The sequence below is a fragment of the Pseudopodoces humilis genome, chromosome 1 (assembly GCF_049639895.1).
Source record: "Pseudopodoces humilis isolate 2021_Gansu_Grassland_sample_001 chromosome 1, ASM4963989v1, whole genome shotgun sequence".
Classification (NCBI taxonomy): Eukaryota; Metazoa; Chordata; class Aves; order Passeriformes; family Paridae; genus Pseudopodoces; species Pseudopodoces humilis.
The window spans coordinates 107,683,056-107,699,188 of record NC_142200.1 but is presented as its reverse complement, the minus strand read 5'-3'; the positions used below and the strand labels follow the sequence as shown (position 1 = coordinate 107,699,188).

At 41.4% G+C, this 16,133-nt stretch overlaps 1 protein-coding gene across 2 annotated transcripts; it reads left to right on the top strand.

Moving 5' to 3' along the window:
* The first annotated feature begins 951 nt into the window (after positions 1 to 951).
* EIF1B (eukaryotic translation initiation factor 1B) lies at positions 952 to 10,530 on the top strand. Of its 2 annotated transcripts, XR_001331210.2 has the most exons (5): positions 952 to 1,117; positions 3,191 to 3,354; positions 4,042 to 4,143; positions 4,703 to 4,884; positions 6,239 to 10,529. XR_001331210.2 is itself a non-coding variant. In XM_005519031.3 (4 exons), the coding sequence occupies exons 1-4, from the start codon at positions 1,087 to 1,089 to the stop codon at positions 4,745 to 4,747; spliced, it is 342 nt and encodes a 113-aa protein (XP_005519088.1). In that variant the 5' UTR covers positions 952 to 1,086; the 3' UTR covers positions 4,748 to 10,530. The 2 variants fall into 2 exon arrangements, 1 of the variants encoding a protein (XP_005519088.1); XM_005519031.3 differs by having other exon boundaries at positions 4,703 to 10,530.
* Positions 10,531 to 16,133: the final 5,603 nt, after the last annotated feature.

Genomic DNA, 16,133 nt, shown 5'->3' with positions numbered 1-16,133 from the left:
GGTTTGTGGGATGCTGACTGCCTCTCTCACCACATTCAACATTTAAAAGCAGCATTTTGTCCAGTGAGGAGGGCCTGAAGGAATGGGATTTCCAATAGATTTTAATGGGGAAGGGAGAAGTGCTCTCCCAATTTCAGATCAGCTGGAAAACTACCCATGCCAAAGGGATGTGAGTATGGAAGGGCCTCCATGGGGGTCACCCTTGCTGGGTGCCTGAGGGCCAGCAGCACGGAGAACAAGGGGCTCCAGCAACATGCCAGCACTGCTGTTGGGGATCCACTGAGGAGAACATTGTAATGAGACAGGGCATTGTGGTGCTGGAGCAGGTCCAGAGAAGGGCAGTGAAGCTGGTGAAAGCTTTTGCACACAAGTCATATGAGGAGCAGCTGAGGGAGCTGGGGGTTTTAGCCTGGAAAGAAGAGGCTCAGAGGTGACCTTATCACTCTCTACAGCTGTCTGAAAGGAGGGTGTAGCCAAGTGGGGGGTCAGTCTCTTCTCCCAGGCAACCAGCAACAGGACAAGAGGATGTAGCCTCAGCCTGCAGCAGGGGAGGTTCAAGCTGGACATCAGGAGGAATTTCTTTACAGAAACTGTGATTACACATTGGAATGGGCTACACAAGGCGGTGTTGGGGTCCCCGTCTGGACGTGGCACTCAGTGACACGGTCTGGTTGACATGCTGATGCTCGGTCAGGGGTTGGACTCGAGCACCTCAGAGGTCTTTTCCAAACTAACCGATTCCGTGATTCTGTGCACCGGGCTGCTGAGGGGCCCTCACGCGCGGGACGCCATTTTGTGCGGAGCGCGGCGGGCGGCGCCCGTTGGCGGTGCCGTGGGGCGGTGCGGCCAAGGGGCGGGGGTCCCTCCCTCCCTCCACGTTTTATTTCCCTTTGCGCTTCCTCCTCTCCTTTTTCCTTCCTTTCGCTCTCGCTCTACGTCTCGGGTTCGCTCCCCGCGTCCCTCTGCTTTTGTTACCCCTCCCCTCGCTCCCTCCCGCTCCCCGCCCCCGCGTGGCACTGCGGAGCCGGAGACGTGACCCGAGCGGACTCGCTTCCCCGCAGCTCCAGCCTCTCGCCGCAGAGTCGCATGTCCTCGATCCAGAACCTCCAATCCTTCGGTAAGAGTCGCCGGCACCCCGCAGCCACCCCCTCGGCAAACCCACCCATCGCCCCCGGCTCCGCCGTCCTGCCTCCGCCTTCCTGAGGGCCGCGGGCCCCCCGGCCCCGCGGTGACATTGAGCGGTGTCGCCGTCGCTGCGGTGCTCCGTGAGGCAGCGCCGGCGGCTCGTCCTTGTCCTCCCGCGTCGCCGGCCTCGGGGCGTGCTCGGTGTGTGTGCGGCGAGGAGACCTCGGGAGGGAGGCTCAGCCCTTCGCTGCTCCCGTAGGAGGTGCTGCCATGTTCTCAGCTCTGACACCCCGGATCAAGGGCTCGTATCCTCTGCTGAGGAAATAATTTCATCAGTTACGGTTGGTTTGCTGCAGCATCTTATCCTCAGCCATGTCCCAAAACGCTATACAAGCCCTTCAAAGGTTATTGTTTCTGTAGAGTGAGCTACGCAGTTGGCAGATCATCTCTCCCCTATCAGCAGGGAAGTTTAACCGTGCTGGGCCAGTGTTCTCCTCTTGCCTTATCTATAAGCAGCAGAAGTGAGCAAGTTAGAACTTTATACAATAGTCTCAGGCTTTTGGTCGCAGTGTTGACTCTGATCTTCTGCACATATAAGCCATGTGAGAAGGTTACGTTCAGTCATGATTTGGGAGCTCACCCTGTGCTTAAGGAAGGTGCCACCCAGAGGATTGGTTTGAAGGGGTCCAGTGTTGACATCTACAGTGCTATCTTATTTCCAGCCTAGAGCCCTAAATTCTGCCAAGTGATCCTTATGCCCAAGTCCTCTTCTTCTTCCACTTTTTCTTTGACTAAGATTTTCTATTATTGTTTGAGCCACAAGCTGTGGGAGACAGTCAAATTTAGCAGGGTTTTACAAATTCTGTAGCAGAAGTTGAGTTGGTCAAGATTCCCAATGCCGTATTTGTTTCCTGTGGTGCTTGAATCCTCATTATGCTTTCCGTGCCTTTAATGCTCTTGTTTCCACAAGGATCTGTCAGACTGCAGCTGAATTACTTTTTTGTGTTTCTGCTGAAGTTTTACTCATTTGGGGCATTTCTTTCTAGTGGATAGCAAAACTTGACCAGTGTTTTTAGATCAGAGTTTTGAACAGAAGTTTGGGAAATTGTAGCTTGCATGGGTGTTGAACCTACATAGGCTCTTAAATATTGTTCTGATTAGTACCGAAAATTACTTATGATTATTTTTAAAAAGTAATAAAGTACTTAATGCTTCAAGGTTTATTTGGAGCTACTGGAGATTTGTAGAGCTGTAAATTTTCTTGAGTATTAAGCATGTTTTTGTGAAGTACAGAGTATAAGAAGTGTTAACACAGAAGCCCCCTTCTTTCTAAAGGCTTTTCTTTTCTATCTGTGCTAGATAAATGCTAAGCTTGGAAGAATTTGAGAACTGACCTTTCTTTGGTCTAAGCCTAAATTAATTTTGTTACATTTCTTGACTAAAGCTGCTGACTGGAGGAGTTCTGGTTTACAGGCAGCCTCTGACATCTGTTAGAGTGTATTTCTCTTTTATTTCTGTTAATAGCCGAGCGTTACATCCATGCCTTAACATGCTGGAAGTGTAGTAGTTGCCACAGTCTAAAACTTCTGCTCTGTACCTGTAAGGAGGTGTCTGTTCTAGAGCTTTTCTGTTCCTCTGTTATTATCAGTTGATCTGAAAAGAGATACAGTTGTTTTGTTTCACTTTAATGTATGCAGTTGTCTAAAACTTACGTACGTTTGATGTTCTCCCAGAAACATGTTTTCAGGTTCAGGATTAACAGTTTGCAAGAAACAATGATGTAAACTGATACTGTAGCAGAAAATCATTCATACCTAGGAAGGCATGGCAGAAATGGTGCGCGGTAGTTGAGAGGGCTGTCCTAAGCATGTAGTGTAATATCACTTTATACAGCTGTAGAAAAAGCACTTTGGTTTTAACATTGTGTTTTTAAACAGTGATTAAACATCAAGATAATACTCTGAATATAATAATAATTTTTTTGAGAAGTGAGAATCTTTCTTCTTAGTTTTGAGCTTGGGTGTTTTCTTTTGTGGGAATTACATGAATCTTTTTCCTCCTGCAGACCCCTTTGCTGATGCAACAAAGGGTGACGACTTACTCCCGGCGGGGACTGAGGATTACATTCATATAAGGATCCAGCAACGAAACGGAAGAAAGACACTAACAACTGTTCAGGGCATTGCAGATGATTATGACAAGAAGAAACTTGTGAAAGCTTTCAAAAAGGTAAAGTTGCTGATTTGATTTTATAATGATTATATATAAAGGAGTAAGATAGCTTTTAATACCAAGTAACAAAATCTTTATGTCGCTTCATTCTCTCCAGTGCACACCACTTTCATATTCAAGTCCTTTCCCTTTCTGAAAACACTTATCAGTGTCCAGTGACACTGATTTTGCTAAAAGGTTAGACGTTTCTATCTTAAAAAGAAGCAAATAAAATATATTTTGAGTGTTTCTTTAAATTTTCACAGATACATGGCATTCTTGATGTGAAAAATGAAATCAGTTTAAAGTAGAGCTGGTTTTTATTCCTGCCTCTGTTACAGCTGGGTTGTTGCTGAAAATAGAGGCCTTTAGTTTTGCCAAGATAACAATAATTATTTTTAAATAGTGTGAAGTTGAGAGGCCATATCTTATGACTTTGTTTTTCATTATTGCAATAATTGTTGACCATTTCCTTCTGCACAGTAGCTAATCCTGTCACTGCCAAATCAGCAGTTTAGTTTGTGTATGTTTGTATCAGCAGATATATTCCATTTCCTCTCAGAGCCAGTAAAATTGATTTAACCTTTGCCTGGCTTGGTATCAAAATAGTAAGCAGCTTCTGAGACAAAGTTCTTCTGAGAAGACTGACTAAGCAAAATCACGACTTACGTCAGATGTCTTATAATATGGATGTTTCTCTCTTAGAAATTCGCTTGTAATGGTACTGTGATTGAACATCCTGAATACGGCGAAGTTATCCAGCTGCAAGGTGACCAGAGGAAAAACATTTGCCAATTCCTCTTGGAGGTGAGGGACTGCAGATAAATATCTAAACCTCTCTGGAAGCACTAGGGTGACAGGTGGTACTGATGCTAATTAACCAGCTAAAGATGGCCACTGTAGTTCTTTTGTATTTTCAGCCAGAAAGTAAAATGATACTTGCAGAATGAGAGTAAGCCTCTGGTAAGAATCAAAGCACTGTAAAATGCCTTTGCACGGTTACAACACGCCTCTTGTTCTCTGACAGTGCAACTTGAGCTCTGTGCTTGTAAAATCAAGTGTTCAATGCAAACCATAATCGTGAGACTGAAAACACTGTAGAGGAAAGAGGCTTACTCTGATGCAAATGATGATGCAGAGTTGTTACACCGTCAAAGAATAACGGATGTCTGATAAGATTTTCTTTTTGTTTAGTCAGTTCTTCCGCTTGGCCCAGAAACATTCTGTAAACTAAAAAAATGTTTCATTGAGTGTATACATTGTATAGCAATTTCTTTAATCAGAGTGTGAGATTAGGGTAACTTGATTTCGCTGTAAGAGCCTAAATATGTAAGCTTTACTAAAATGCATTGTTTCTCTCCTTTAGATTGGCATTGTCAAGGAAGAACAACTGAAAGTTCATGGTTTCTAACCTGTACTCTTGTGAAGAATCCTGCAGTATTGGTCTTACCTATCCTGGCTCTTCAGTGAAGAATGCGTCTTTGCAGTGAATGGACTTCCCTGCTACCTGAACATTTACAATTTGATTTGCATGACTGCATGAAACAGGTGGTGTATAGGCTAGAAACACATAAGAAAACTTCAGTAAGATGGTAATGAAGACCCTTGAGAACTTTAACACATTTCCAATGGAAATGTATTAGCGATGATTGTTCAGTTTAGTACTCTCCACCTGAGTTAAATGTGTGAGTTTTATTCAAATAGTGTGTGTTGTTGCTTAAAAATAAAAGTTTATTCATATAATTTCTGGGATATTTGAAATGCTTTAGCTTAAGTTTTAAACTAGCACTGTAGCCTTGCTGAGGAATGGCTAAACTGTTTTGTGGCAAGTGTTAACTCACTGCTGATTGAAGAAATTGGAAAATTGACATGATTAAGTACTAGCTGATTAATCAGTAGATTAGCTTGATGTGACCTTACCCTGTAGCTGTAAGACTAGTGTTTTAAAAGCCTGTACTGTAGGTGTACCTTAGTAGCAGCATAATAAGACATCAGTTGTTTGCTGTGTAAGTAACTGGATCTTCTCTAAAATTTATTGCAGTGATTATGAGGAATTAATGTGAAGCAAAGTAGGGGTAAAACAAGCTGAGCTCCTCAAAGCAAAACATTTGGGCAAAAGTCCCAAAACATTTAAAGGAAGTGGATGAGGTGTTGTATCTCCTCTGTCACTGAGTACAGGGAAAAGGGAATGTGTTGGCTTCTGCCATGACTGTGCCATGGCAAGCAGAATGCTTGACTGAGCTGGTAGTGCTAGCTGCAGGAGCAGGGAAGGGAGCAGGACCTACACTAACCTCTTCCCTGTTATGAAAAGTCTTCCTAGGACTGATGGTTGACATGGAGGGTTTTGTAATAGAGTTTAGGTGTTGCTACAAAAAGCTGGTTCTTCTAGAAGGCAATTATTTCAGCATTACTGGAGGTTACATTAGGTTTGTTCCACCATGCCTTTCAGCTAGCTTTAGTTAGCTGTAGGCATTTCTTGTTCTGCTTGTAGGATATGTCTCATGAAGAATGAAATTAATTCACTTGGTGAAACAAGCAGATGTTGTCTTCCTTTTGAGGTGGACATGGAATTTTTTTCTGAAACAATTCAGAACATGCTGAGTTGCAAAACCATTACAATAGTGGGAAATGTTTAAAAAACTTCATGTCATATCATGTATTCTCTGGAAAGAAAGAAAGAGATATTTCTTTACTTCTAAGACTTAGTAATAACTTAGCCAGAAAAGGAAAATTATTAAATTGATAAAATAATTGTTTACTACCTAAAGTAGTAAAGAATTATGCAAAACTTATTATTTAATATCACATGTTTATACTTCATTTCCTATTCATATTTGCCTTTCTAAACAGAAATGTTTCAAATTTAACTTATTTGAACTGGGTTTTTTTTCTTTTTTTTTAGATTTTTGAGTTCAGAAATGAACCCTTAAGGCACTAGCAACAATTAGGGGAGCATTATATGACGATTCCTTTCTCCGCCTGGTCTAGACAATTCCACTTGTAAAATTCCAGTCACTCAATCTCCACAAATTCTGCCTGATGTTACAGATCTTATCTGTTCCAGAGAAAGGATGCTCCAGAAGATTGTATACAGTTAAGGTGCAATTCGTTCAGGAGGAGGAAATGCCTCATGCAAAGCTCAAAATACCCACATACCAAATGGAAATCCAAAAATAAATCTTATGCAAGTCTTGCAGATGAGCAGAATAAAGGCATTCTACTGCAAGTTTACCTAGTCCTGATTCTTAACTACTAAAGTAATCAGTCTTTTGGGGGTACATAGAAATTAGTGGTTATCTTTTTATCACATGCCAGAAAAACTGATGTTCTTATTTAAAGCTTGTTCTCCTGCCCAAGAGGAAAAGCAAGCAGTACCTTCTATTTTGCTGGTATTATACAAGTTCTTCTAGTGGGCTTTGAATTGAAGATTAATGACTAGCAGGTCTCATGTTACTGAGTCAGTCTTCATTTCATATGGCATCCCATTAACTTTTACTACCTAAGCTTGAGTCATTTCTCCATAGTCATTCTGCTTGGAATAAGTAAGAAAAATATTTGGTTTTCTTCCTCCTCATTTAAAAATCCTTTATAATAAGAAGAACCTCGCAATTCATGGGTGGCTTGGGTGAAGATGCTTGTGTTTTGACCTTTGAAAGGCAAAAGTATAGGGAGATGGAGTAAGACGTAACACATTTGAAGTTTCTAGAAGGAAATTCTTTTCTTTCTAGAAGGAAAGCAGAAATTTTTGTCCATGAGTGTTTTAAACTAAAACAGTGTTTCTAAGATTGTAATTAGCTTTGTTACAAGCCCAAATCTTTTTGTATGTTGTAGATGAAAGGCTTCAAGAATATCATGTTTTGTCATCTTATTCTGAAACTTCTTTGTCAAAGCTAAACTTCCTTGGAATACATATCTATGTTTTAAAAATGCTGAAAATGAAGGCTTTGGAAAATAACTGTTTAAAGTGCTGCCACAGAAATCTGTTTTCAGAATGAAGGCAGGTTTCAATCTTTTTATCTATTCCAAAATAAGGTAAAAAATGTTGAAGGATGTGGCCCATAATTGTCAAGGCAGAAAAAAGGAGCTTATAGTAGAAACTCTTTTGAAGTCCACTAGTAGGACTTGAGGCTGGCCAGGCTCAGACTGCAAAAAAATGGTGGTTTTTTGTTGGACTGTTGTGAAGTCTGTGTCCTTCATACCTACCAATCAAGATTTCCTTCTTAGTGATACTTAGGCTTAATCTCAAGGTGTTATTGGATGCAGAAACTTGTTTTGAATTCACAGCCTTGTGCATAGTTTTATTGGACTGTTCTAGCTGACTCTGAGCTGATACCTTGGAGTAAGGTGTTGCATAAATAAATTCACTAAATTGTCTGTTCTGAGTCTACATCTGCTTAAAGCAGCTAGGAGCAATGCAACCCTCGCTTCCCAAATGCTGCTGGCAGCTCTTGTTTGTAGAATATGAAATTTAATAATTTAAGTCTGTAAGATGCCTACTTCTTACTGTCTGAGCTATCAGGCCCTTGACTGTCACCTATGGTCTGCTAAATCTGACTCTGTGTCTCAGAGATGAGCATGAGGAGCACGATTATGGCCAGATAATTCTCAAGTGGAGTAACCTCTGAAAAGGAATGCCTGGGCTGTGTGTGCATGCTAATCATTGCTTCAGTGGCTTTGCTTGAACCTTTATTCCTGAACTCCATTTTTTGCACAGCCAAAATTAATAACATTTTGTTTTGGAGAGCTTCTTTGGAGGGGGAGGAGGGAACTAGTAAATAGTCTTAGGAAATAAGTTTATATCTGAAGTTTGTTTCCATTAACTTAGATCCCTGGACTGAAGACCTCCGTAACATCATTGTTTCTCTCTCTCTCTGTATCTTTAAAAATCTTAGTTAGATATCCTTGAAAGTTTGGCATTTAAGGCTCTATGTACATCCAAAGCCGTTATAAAACTCTAAAATACAAAGTCATTGAACTTAAGTTTCAAATATTTGAAATACAATTAGACAGAACACCTCATTTTTTCCTATACTGCCATCCTGCTTATAGTTGGTACATCTTCAGTTGCCCTGAAGATGCATGTGTTATTTACAGTCAGGCAGTAATCAGATATCCTCTCCTGTAATGCCATACCCTGTTTGTAGGCTTTTTAATTTTATCTGATGTGCTGCGCTCTTACAGGCTGTAGTACTCTAATTTTGCAGTATAGGCCAGATGTACCTTGAGTTCCAGTCAGAAATTAATTCCTTAATCCTTCTGCTAGGCTCTCGTGTACAGAATCTATGTGTTACATCTTTAAGTGGCTGAATAGTTCCTCACACTCTGTAAATATGTATACAAGATTGATATTTAGGCTGTTAAAGCAGGAGGGAGGTGTTCTTTACAGCTCACCCTAAGACACTGTAGGAGTTACTGTCCCTTGTATCTGTTCAGTGTTGATCAGTATTACTGAGCATTCCTTTAACTAATGTGCTGCTGACACTGGGGAGTTGGAAGTGGGCTTAGAGGGTTGTGTGTATTTAAGTACCTATGACTTTCTACATCCATACTCAATCAGGAATCTGTCCCCTGGGCATGGCAACACGAAGGTTGTTTTCCAGTTGCCAGATTAAAAGCTCTTGAGATCATTAAGGGAAAAATGGCATAGCCATTTCATGTTTGCTGTATAGATGTTTCATGCCTACTGTTTCCCATTTAGATTAAAAATACAAAAATAATCTCAAAAGAGGATTTGTACTTGGCTTGCCTTTTTTAAGTTTGCTACATGCCTGTCATTGATCTCTTAATGAACAACGTGTATTGGAGTATTGCTACAGAGCTGAGACAAAAAAAGTCTTTTAAAATAAAGTGTGCCAGTGTTATTTTATGTATGCTTTTCTAAAACAAATGGAATTTTATGCTGTTAAGGAGGAATTTTTTTTTTTTTTTTTGTGGAAGATAAAAGTAGCAATCTAATAGAAATGTGTGTGATCCTCTTGTAAAATCAGCTTTGATTTTATATTTACTCCCTTAAATTTCTAACATAATCTGTATTAACCAACTTAAAAATACTTTGACTTGTCCTACAATGTTGTGGCTCTAAAACAAGATGATTGGCTTCTATTGGCTTGAGGTGCAAAACTTTGGGTAGAAAAGGATCATCTGATTTCTTGAATAAACAGAATGTATGGTATTTTAGGATAAAATCAGAAATGTGCTCAAGTTTGGTTTCAGCTCTTTCAGAATATCTTGCATCTGTGAAATGTGACAGCACATTTCTGAAATGAATTTGGGGCCTGATTAAAAGGACTTGTGTATACAATAAATGGGGTTATTTTTATTTTTCTCTTTATTTTATTTACAACCCATCTTTGCTGTGATTATGACAAAAAAAAATAAATTAAAATCCCCAAATCAGAAAACCCACACAACACATGATCCAGGCTCAGCTCTCTGGCTTCTGAGTAGCTGAATTCAGCAGATGTGGTTCCAAGTGGAATGGTCCTGCTCCTCACTGAGAGGATTTAGCTGTCAGCAGTGTTTGTGATCCCTCTCACCATCAGGCATGGACACAGCTCTGTTCCCGCAGTACTCTCAGACAAGCCCTGGCTATCACAGGATTGCTGACCCCAGGGAAGGGGTTGTACTAGAGCTGTTTAAATGGTTCTCCCACAAATGGAAGGTTGCCCTTTTAGGTAAAGTCAGCAAATTACATAAATGCACTGATGTGTAATTGGACAATAATTTGGGGGTAAGAAGGGTTAAAATTGTCTATTCCCAAGGATCCTGCTGGAAAGCTTTATTGAGGAGCAGCCCCTGTCATAGAGGAAGCAGCCTTTAGCTGCTCTCTGCCAGAGAAATTTCTGTGAAGGGATGGCTCCTGGCTACACCCCAGTGAGCAGACATCGGTGTGAGCACACCTGTACTCGGTAACTCCAGAGAAAGATGGCCCTGCAAATTGATACTTGTCACTTTCTGACACTGTGTCTGTGACCTACACCTGCAACCGAGAGTGCACATCTGGAGATGAATTTCAAGGTACAGAACAAAAACACTGTCCAGGTTCCTTTAGTAAATAGTAACCCATAAATTAATCCATACATTAGTTAAAATAAACTATGTGAGTGAGAATTCAGTATGAATTGCTTACATGCAATATTGAGCAGAGTATTTTCTGTGCTTAAATGCCTTTCTTTTCAGAAAGATTGCTGCAGTGACATGGAGAAACTTTCTGATTGTCTAGTAATGGCCTTACTTCATTAAAAATATTGTGAACTTTGTTCTGTTTGAAACTAGCTGGACCTGGAGTCATCACTCATCGCTGCCATTTGTGCTAAGTTGTGTTTGAGGATACTGAGGGGAGGGACATCTCTTGGGGTCATCAAATTGTTTCAGTTGTCCTGGTAATAGAAGTCAGTTCCAGTACTGATTTAAATCAGCCTACAACTAGATCATCCTTTGGTAACCCTATGGAAGATTAAAATCAGATCTGGAGAGTTTGAGGGAAGGCGGTGTTTGCACCCTGCTTCCATGCAGAGCAAGGCAGAGCCCTTCAAGTTGCTGCCACCTGAAGCCAAGCCTGAACGTGGCAGCATCTGCTGCCTTATGTTTACACTGTGCAAAAGCACCAGTGCTATTTCCGAGTCTTGGCTGCTGCTTCAAGTGGTTCAGATTGATACTCAGCTGAGCCTCTGGTGGTAAATTCAAAGTATCAGTGTTCTGGTCATGGGATGTGACCTGGCCACCCAGAAAGGGACATTATTGTGTCCCTCTAATAATTAAATTACTTTTTTTTGTTTGATAAAAGTAACATTCTAACTTCAGGGCAGTACCCTCTGAAGAGGGAAAATTGTAATTTGTTTGCTGTAGAGATTACAGGAATAAAACCACAAATCATCAAGGCCAACATTCACCTAAATCACAGGAGGTGATCTTTAGTCTCCTATTAGTTTCTAGTATTTTCTTGGCTGTCTCAATTTGATTTCAGACTAATAATATTCACATTGTGGTATGTTTTCAGGAGGAAGACCTTAGGAGAGCTTTAAAGGAAAGCTTAGCTTAAACAACTGAGTATAAAGAGACAACAAAGTAAGGATCTTCCAAGTTAATGAGTTAGTTGTTATATTTCTGCAATGAGTCTTTTAAAATTGATGCCTGTCTTATATTCCCCTAAGAGGCATTTCCTGCCCACAAGAGTTCCTACTGCATTCATTTCAGTTCCCTTTCAGTGGTTTCTCCCAAGTCCTCATCTGGAAGCTTTTTGAGACCCTGCTGCAACTGGTGGTGTTTTGATGGGCACTAGGAAAATGCAAATTGCCTATGACACCCCAGGACAGGCCACCAGCTCTGACTGCTGAGCAACACAGCTGTTGGATAGAAACAACAGCCATGGCAAAACCAGAAACAAAAGGGTTGGTGCTTTCTCTAGTGGTTTAGTGGTCTGACAAAGTGATTGCTGGGAGCAAAGGGATGGGTTTTTTCTCAGTTATTTCGCATACACTTACCAAGAGAAATTGCCCTGGATTTAATAGCATTCGATAGACCCTATTCTCAGGATTGTGTCTTGTGGTGCTGATACTGGCAAAGCATCCACTGACTTTTATTTTTAAAAATTTAACTTGACCTCTACTTTTGAGCTGAATTTTTTCTATTCACTGAATTTGGGCCATAGGTGGCACAGTTTCATTTGCTCAGACCAAAAGTTCTTAGAAAACCAGCAGCTAGCCTCTGTCCTCACTCTCTCCACACATTTTTGCCCATGTGAGCATATTTAAATACTTTGATTTTGGACATGAAGACCTCTTATGCATGTATAAACACTTCTCTTGATGTCATTTTTCTGATATGTTCTGCATTTCCTTCTGCCATCAAAGAGGTGTATTTTTTTTAGGTTCTGCAAAGGTCCAGGCATGAATTAGCTCAGAATTCTTTTTGTTGTTGGGCTGGAAATACCTAGGAAATCTAGATTTTCAGGGAAAATCCAGAGCAGATGTGGACTATACAGTCATACAAAGCCTGTTTTGAAAGAGTCACCTTATACATTTCTGCATCTTTCATGTGATATATTACACAGGCATATAGTGGGTTTCTGTCTAATGCTGCTTGGCTGTCCCTGGTTATGCTCTGGAGGAAGTCTGCCTGTGTTCCATAAAGAAATGAAGGTACAGTGGGAAAACTTGCTGCTGCTTCTGCTTTGATCCTGCATGGGTAAGCTGTTGAACACTGTGAACTGAAGTCTAACACAAAGCCAGGCTGCAAAGCAGTGTAGATTGGGCCACCATTCCCTCTGCTCTACTGCCTCCATCCTTCAGTTCTGCCTTGTCCTGCTGGTAAGGTCTCCCGATCAGGGGCCATATCTTAGCCCTGTGTAGGTGAATCACCAAGCACAGTGACTCTCTGCAATCAGGGGACTGATACATAAATGTAATGAGTAATTTAGTAGTGATAGCACTAAGTAAATAATGGATCCAGCTACTAAAGAAACTTGTTTGATCTTTTGACCTCAAAAGTGTTTTTGTCCTCCTGATGACATTTTCCCTTTCATGTGTTTTGTCATTAGTACTAAAGTACCTTCACCTTGCTTGTATTCTTTGTACCAGAGCAAAATGTTATGCCAGTTAATGCCATGTCTCTGTAGACACTTCATGCAATTAATGATGATGCGTATGAGTCAAGGAATGGGCCCCGGAGCATCAATTCAATCCTGCAAAACATGGAAGATTCTTTTCACCTGATATTAATTACAATTGTTCCTTAAGTTTTTTGGCTTATTAAACAAGCAAGTTTTATCAGTTTGAAATATGTTTTAAGCAATGCCTATGTAAGCGTCCAGCTTGCGATTTCCAGTCCCTATCCCTAGATGTCACTGGAAGACAGCATATGCTGAAAATAGTGACCCTGAAGCCAGGAGATACAACTAGAGTTTAGATAGGGGAAAGTGGAAGTCTGGATTTGGTAAAATTCACAGGTGGTTGCAGGCATTACCCATGTGCAGCTGTTTCCCAACCTCTGTATGAGAGGTAGAGGATCCAAAAACTTGTTCTTAGATACCTTCCATACAGAGGCTGCACCTCATGGATGACTCCTAGCTGTGCAGGACTACCACAGAGCCCTGTGCAAGAGATGTGTGGAAGAGTCCCAGTGCATCAATTCAGAGAGAAGAAAGAAATACAATGGGAGAAGCAGGGGATGACAGCTACAGCTTCATAACAGGGGAAAGTCAGCTCATGGCAAAGTGTCCCAGAAAGAGGCAGACCTGCCTTAGTGCATCTCCACAGCTTCCACCAACTAGTGCTGCCCATCCTCAGACAGCAAGCCAGTGCTAGGGGGTGAATCATCAGTAAATTACCTGCTTTTGGGGCTTAAACAGTCACTCCTTCTCCACCCAATTCTCTGCTGGCTGAGAGAAGGAATGGTCTTGAGTCTGATGTAATGAGTGGAGAAGAGCTCAGTGTTTGTGTGCATGAAGGCAAGAAGAGTGACTGTGTGCCAGACCCAGCTGTATACAGGAAAGAGTTGTGATGATCCAGCTGTTCAAAGCCATTCAAAAGACATGGCAGAATTCAAAGAAAGAACCTTTAGGAATCAAATGTTTGTACATGATTGTCCCCTCCAGTGCTACTTCAGGCTGGCTGGTCCCATAAGGGTGTTTGTGTGGATCTGGGTATGGACAATGTCTGGGAACCTGCTCCCTTCCTTCAGCTGTAAGAGTTTGAGGCAGCCCATTAGAGATGGGCTCCTCAAGTGCTCTCAGCCATTTGAATTTCAGTGGAATTTTTTTTTTTTCTTGAAAGGAGGCTGAAACCAGTTTTTAACATCTATGGAATCAAAACTATAACTGACTTTTATTAAAACTCTTATAGAAGAGAAAAATGCTATGATTTGGTGAATACACCTAGGACTTTTGCTAAGAAAGGATAAAAGTTGTTACTACATGATCTTTAAGGAAGTCAATTCCTTCCTGAGCTGAAATTGTACAAAGTGTGAAGTGTATTCAGCACTTGATTCAAATGTTGTTATGAGTCAGAAGCAGACTTTCTCTTGACCTTAGCAGGATTCAGGTAGATAAAGGGAGCTTTGTAAAACTGAACCTTCCTTTTGTACTTTAACCTTTTTTATTATTCTTATCATTATTAGGAGTGAAGAATCAGCTACAGTACAATGACTTTACAAGATTCTGTGATTAGAAAGTATGCTGTGCCCACGAGGCCAGAATTTCTGAAACTCTGGAGCCAAGTTACATACGATTGGAGTTGACTTGCATTGAGTGAGAACCTGGTTCATGGGCATGTGATTGCAGTCAATACCAAGATACAGCTCCAGAGAAATGTGTTGGTAATTGGAACCTGTTTTCCTAAAATAATGTATGTCTTTCTGATTAAAGCAGGGATGTGTTTCCTGTCTTTGCAGAGAGTGTACAGGAGTGTAAGCCAGGCTCAGTGATGGAAGGAAACAAATTGGCCTTTCACCAGCACCTGCTGGAGTAACTTGGTTCGTTCCACCCCCACAGAACTGAGGGTGCATTCCATGAGAGTAATTCCCTACCATGCAGCTGTAAGGGCTCATTCCTGCCCAAGAATGATGATTCCTGCCCCTGCCTGATCTCATTGTCAGTAAGACCTCAAACCACAAGTAGCATGCATAAGTAGCTTGGCTCCTGCAGCCTCCCTGCTGACATCCTTGCAGCTGTATTACAGAGCAAGCTCTGCTCCAAAATGTAGCGTAACATCCTCAATTCACATGTGGAGGGACTTGCTGATACTCTGCAGGAAATCTTCCACATAAATAAATAAATAAATATACATAGCATTTCCTGCAACGTAAGAAGGTACTGAATGATTTTTTTATTTTTATTTTTTTTTTCCTGGTATTGTGATATACTGGTTCTGTTAAGGACAGCTATATGGAAAGTTCTAGCTGCTGATGGAAATATTAGCCCTGAAGTAAGGGGACTTGTTGAGATGCCTTATTGCCTCTTTCTTTTGAGGCTTGTAGAGTAGGCCAGGTCATTCTGCATTGTCACTGTCAGATATGGCAACTGTAGCCTACTGCATGCTGTGATCCCATGGACACTTAGTTCTCTGGAATAATGACAGCTGCTGCAGCCAACAGGCAGCAGCTCATTGTTTCTGGGACAGGAGCAGTGATCTTTCTAGCACAAAGTGCTATAACCCATGACTTGAAAAGAGGAAAAGGAGAGCAAAGCAGCCAGCAGCAGAAAACTGTCACTGAGTTCACACCACTGAGACAGATACTGTTCCCAGTTGCATTCAGCCTGGTCTTGAGGAACAGTGGTCATTTCAGGTGAGTGCTTCACAGTAGTATTTAACCTTCATATACATTAATTGAAGTATGTCAGGCATGAAAGAGATTTAAGAGTCAGGTGGTCTTATGTGAGCTATGGTGGTCCAGTCCACATACCTTGCTGTATAGGCATGGCAGGCTCAGACATGTAAATCACAGAATGACTAGGTTGGAAGAGTCCTTCAAGATCATTAAGTCCAACCCATGCCCCAACACCTCAACGAAACCATGGCACAAAGTGCTACATCCAATCTTTTCTTTAAACACATCCAAGAATGGTGACTCCACCACCTCCCTGTGCAGACCATTCCAATACTTTGTCACTCTTCCCATAAAAAACATTTTCCTAATATCCAACCTGTATTTCCCATGGTGCAGCTTGAGACTGTGTCCTCTGGTTCTGTCAGTTGCTGCCTTAAGAAAGAGACCAACCCCCACCTGACTACAGCCACCTTTCAGGGAGTTGTAGAGAGTGATAAGGTCACCTCTGAGTCTCCTTTTCTCCAGACCGAACA

Excerpts from the sequence above, each read along its gene's own strand:
- EIF1B (XM_005519031.3), top strand. The coding sequence starts at position 1,087 with ATGTCCTCGATCCAGAACCTCCAATCCTTCG. Across the intron at positions 3,355-4,041 it reads TTGTGAAAGCTTTCAAAAAG|AAATTCGCTTGTAATGGTAC; the intron begins GTAAAGTTGCTG and ends TTTCTCTCTTAG. Across the intron at positions 4,144-4,702 it reads TTTGCCAATTCCTCTTGGAG|ATTGGCATTGTCAAGGAAGA; the intron begins GTGAGGGACTGC and ends TCTCTCCTTTAG.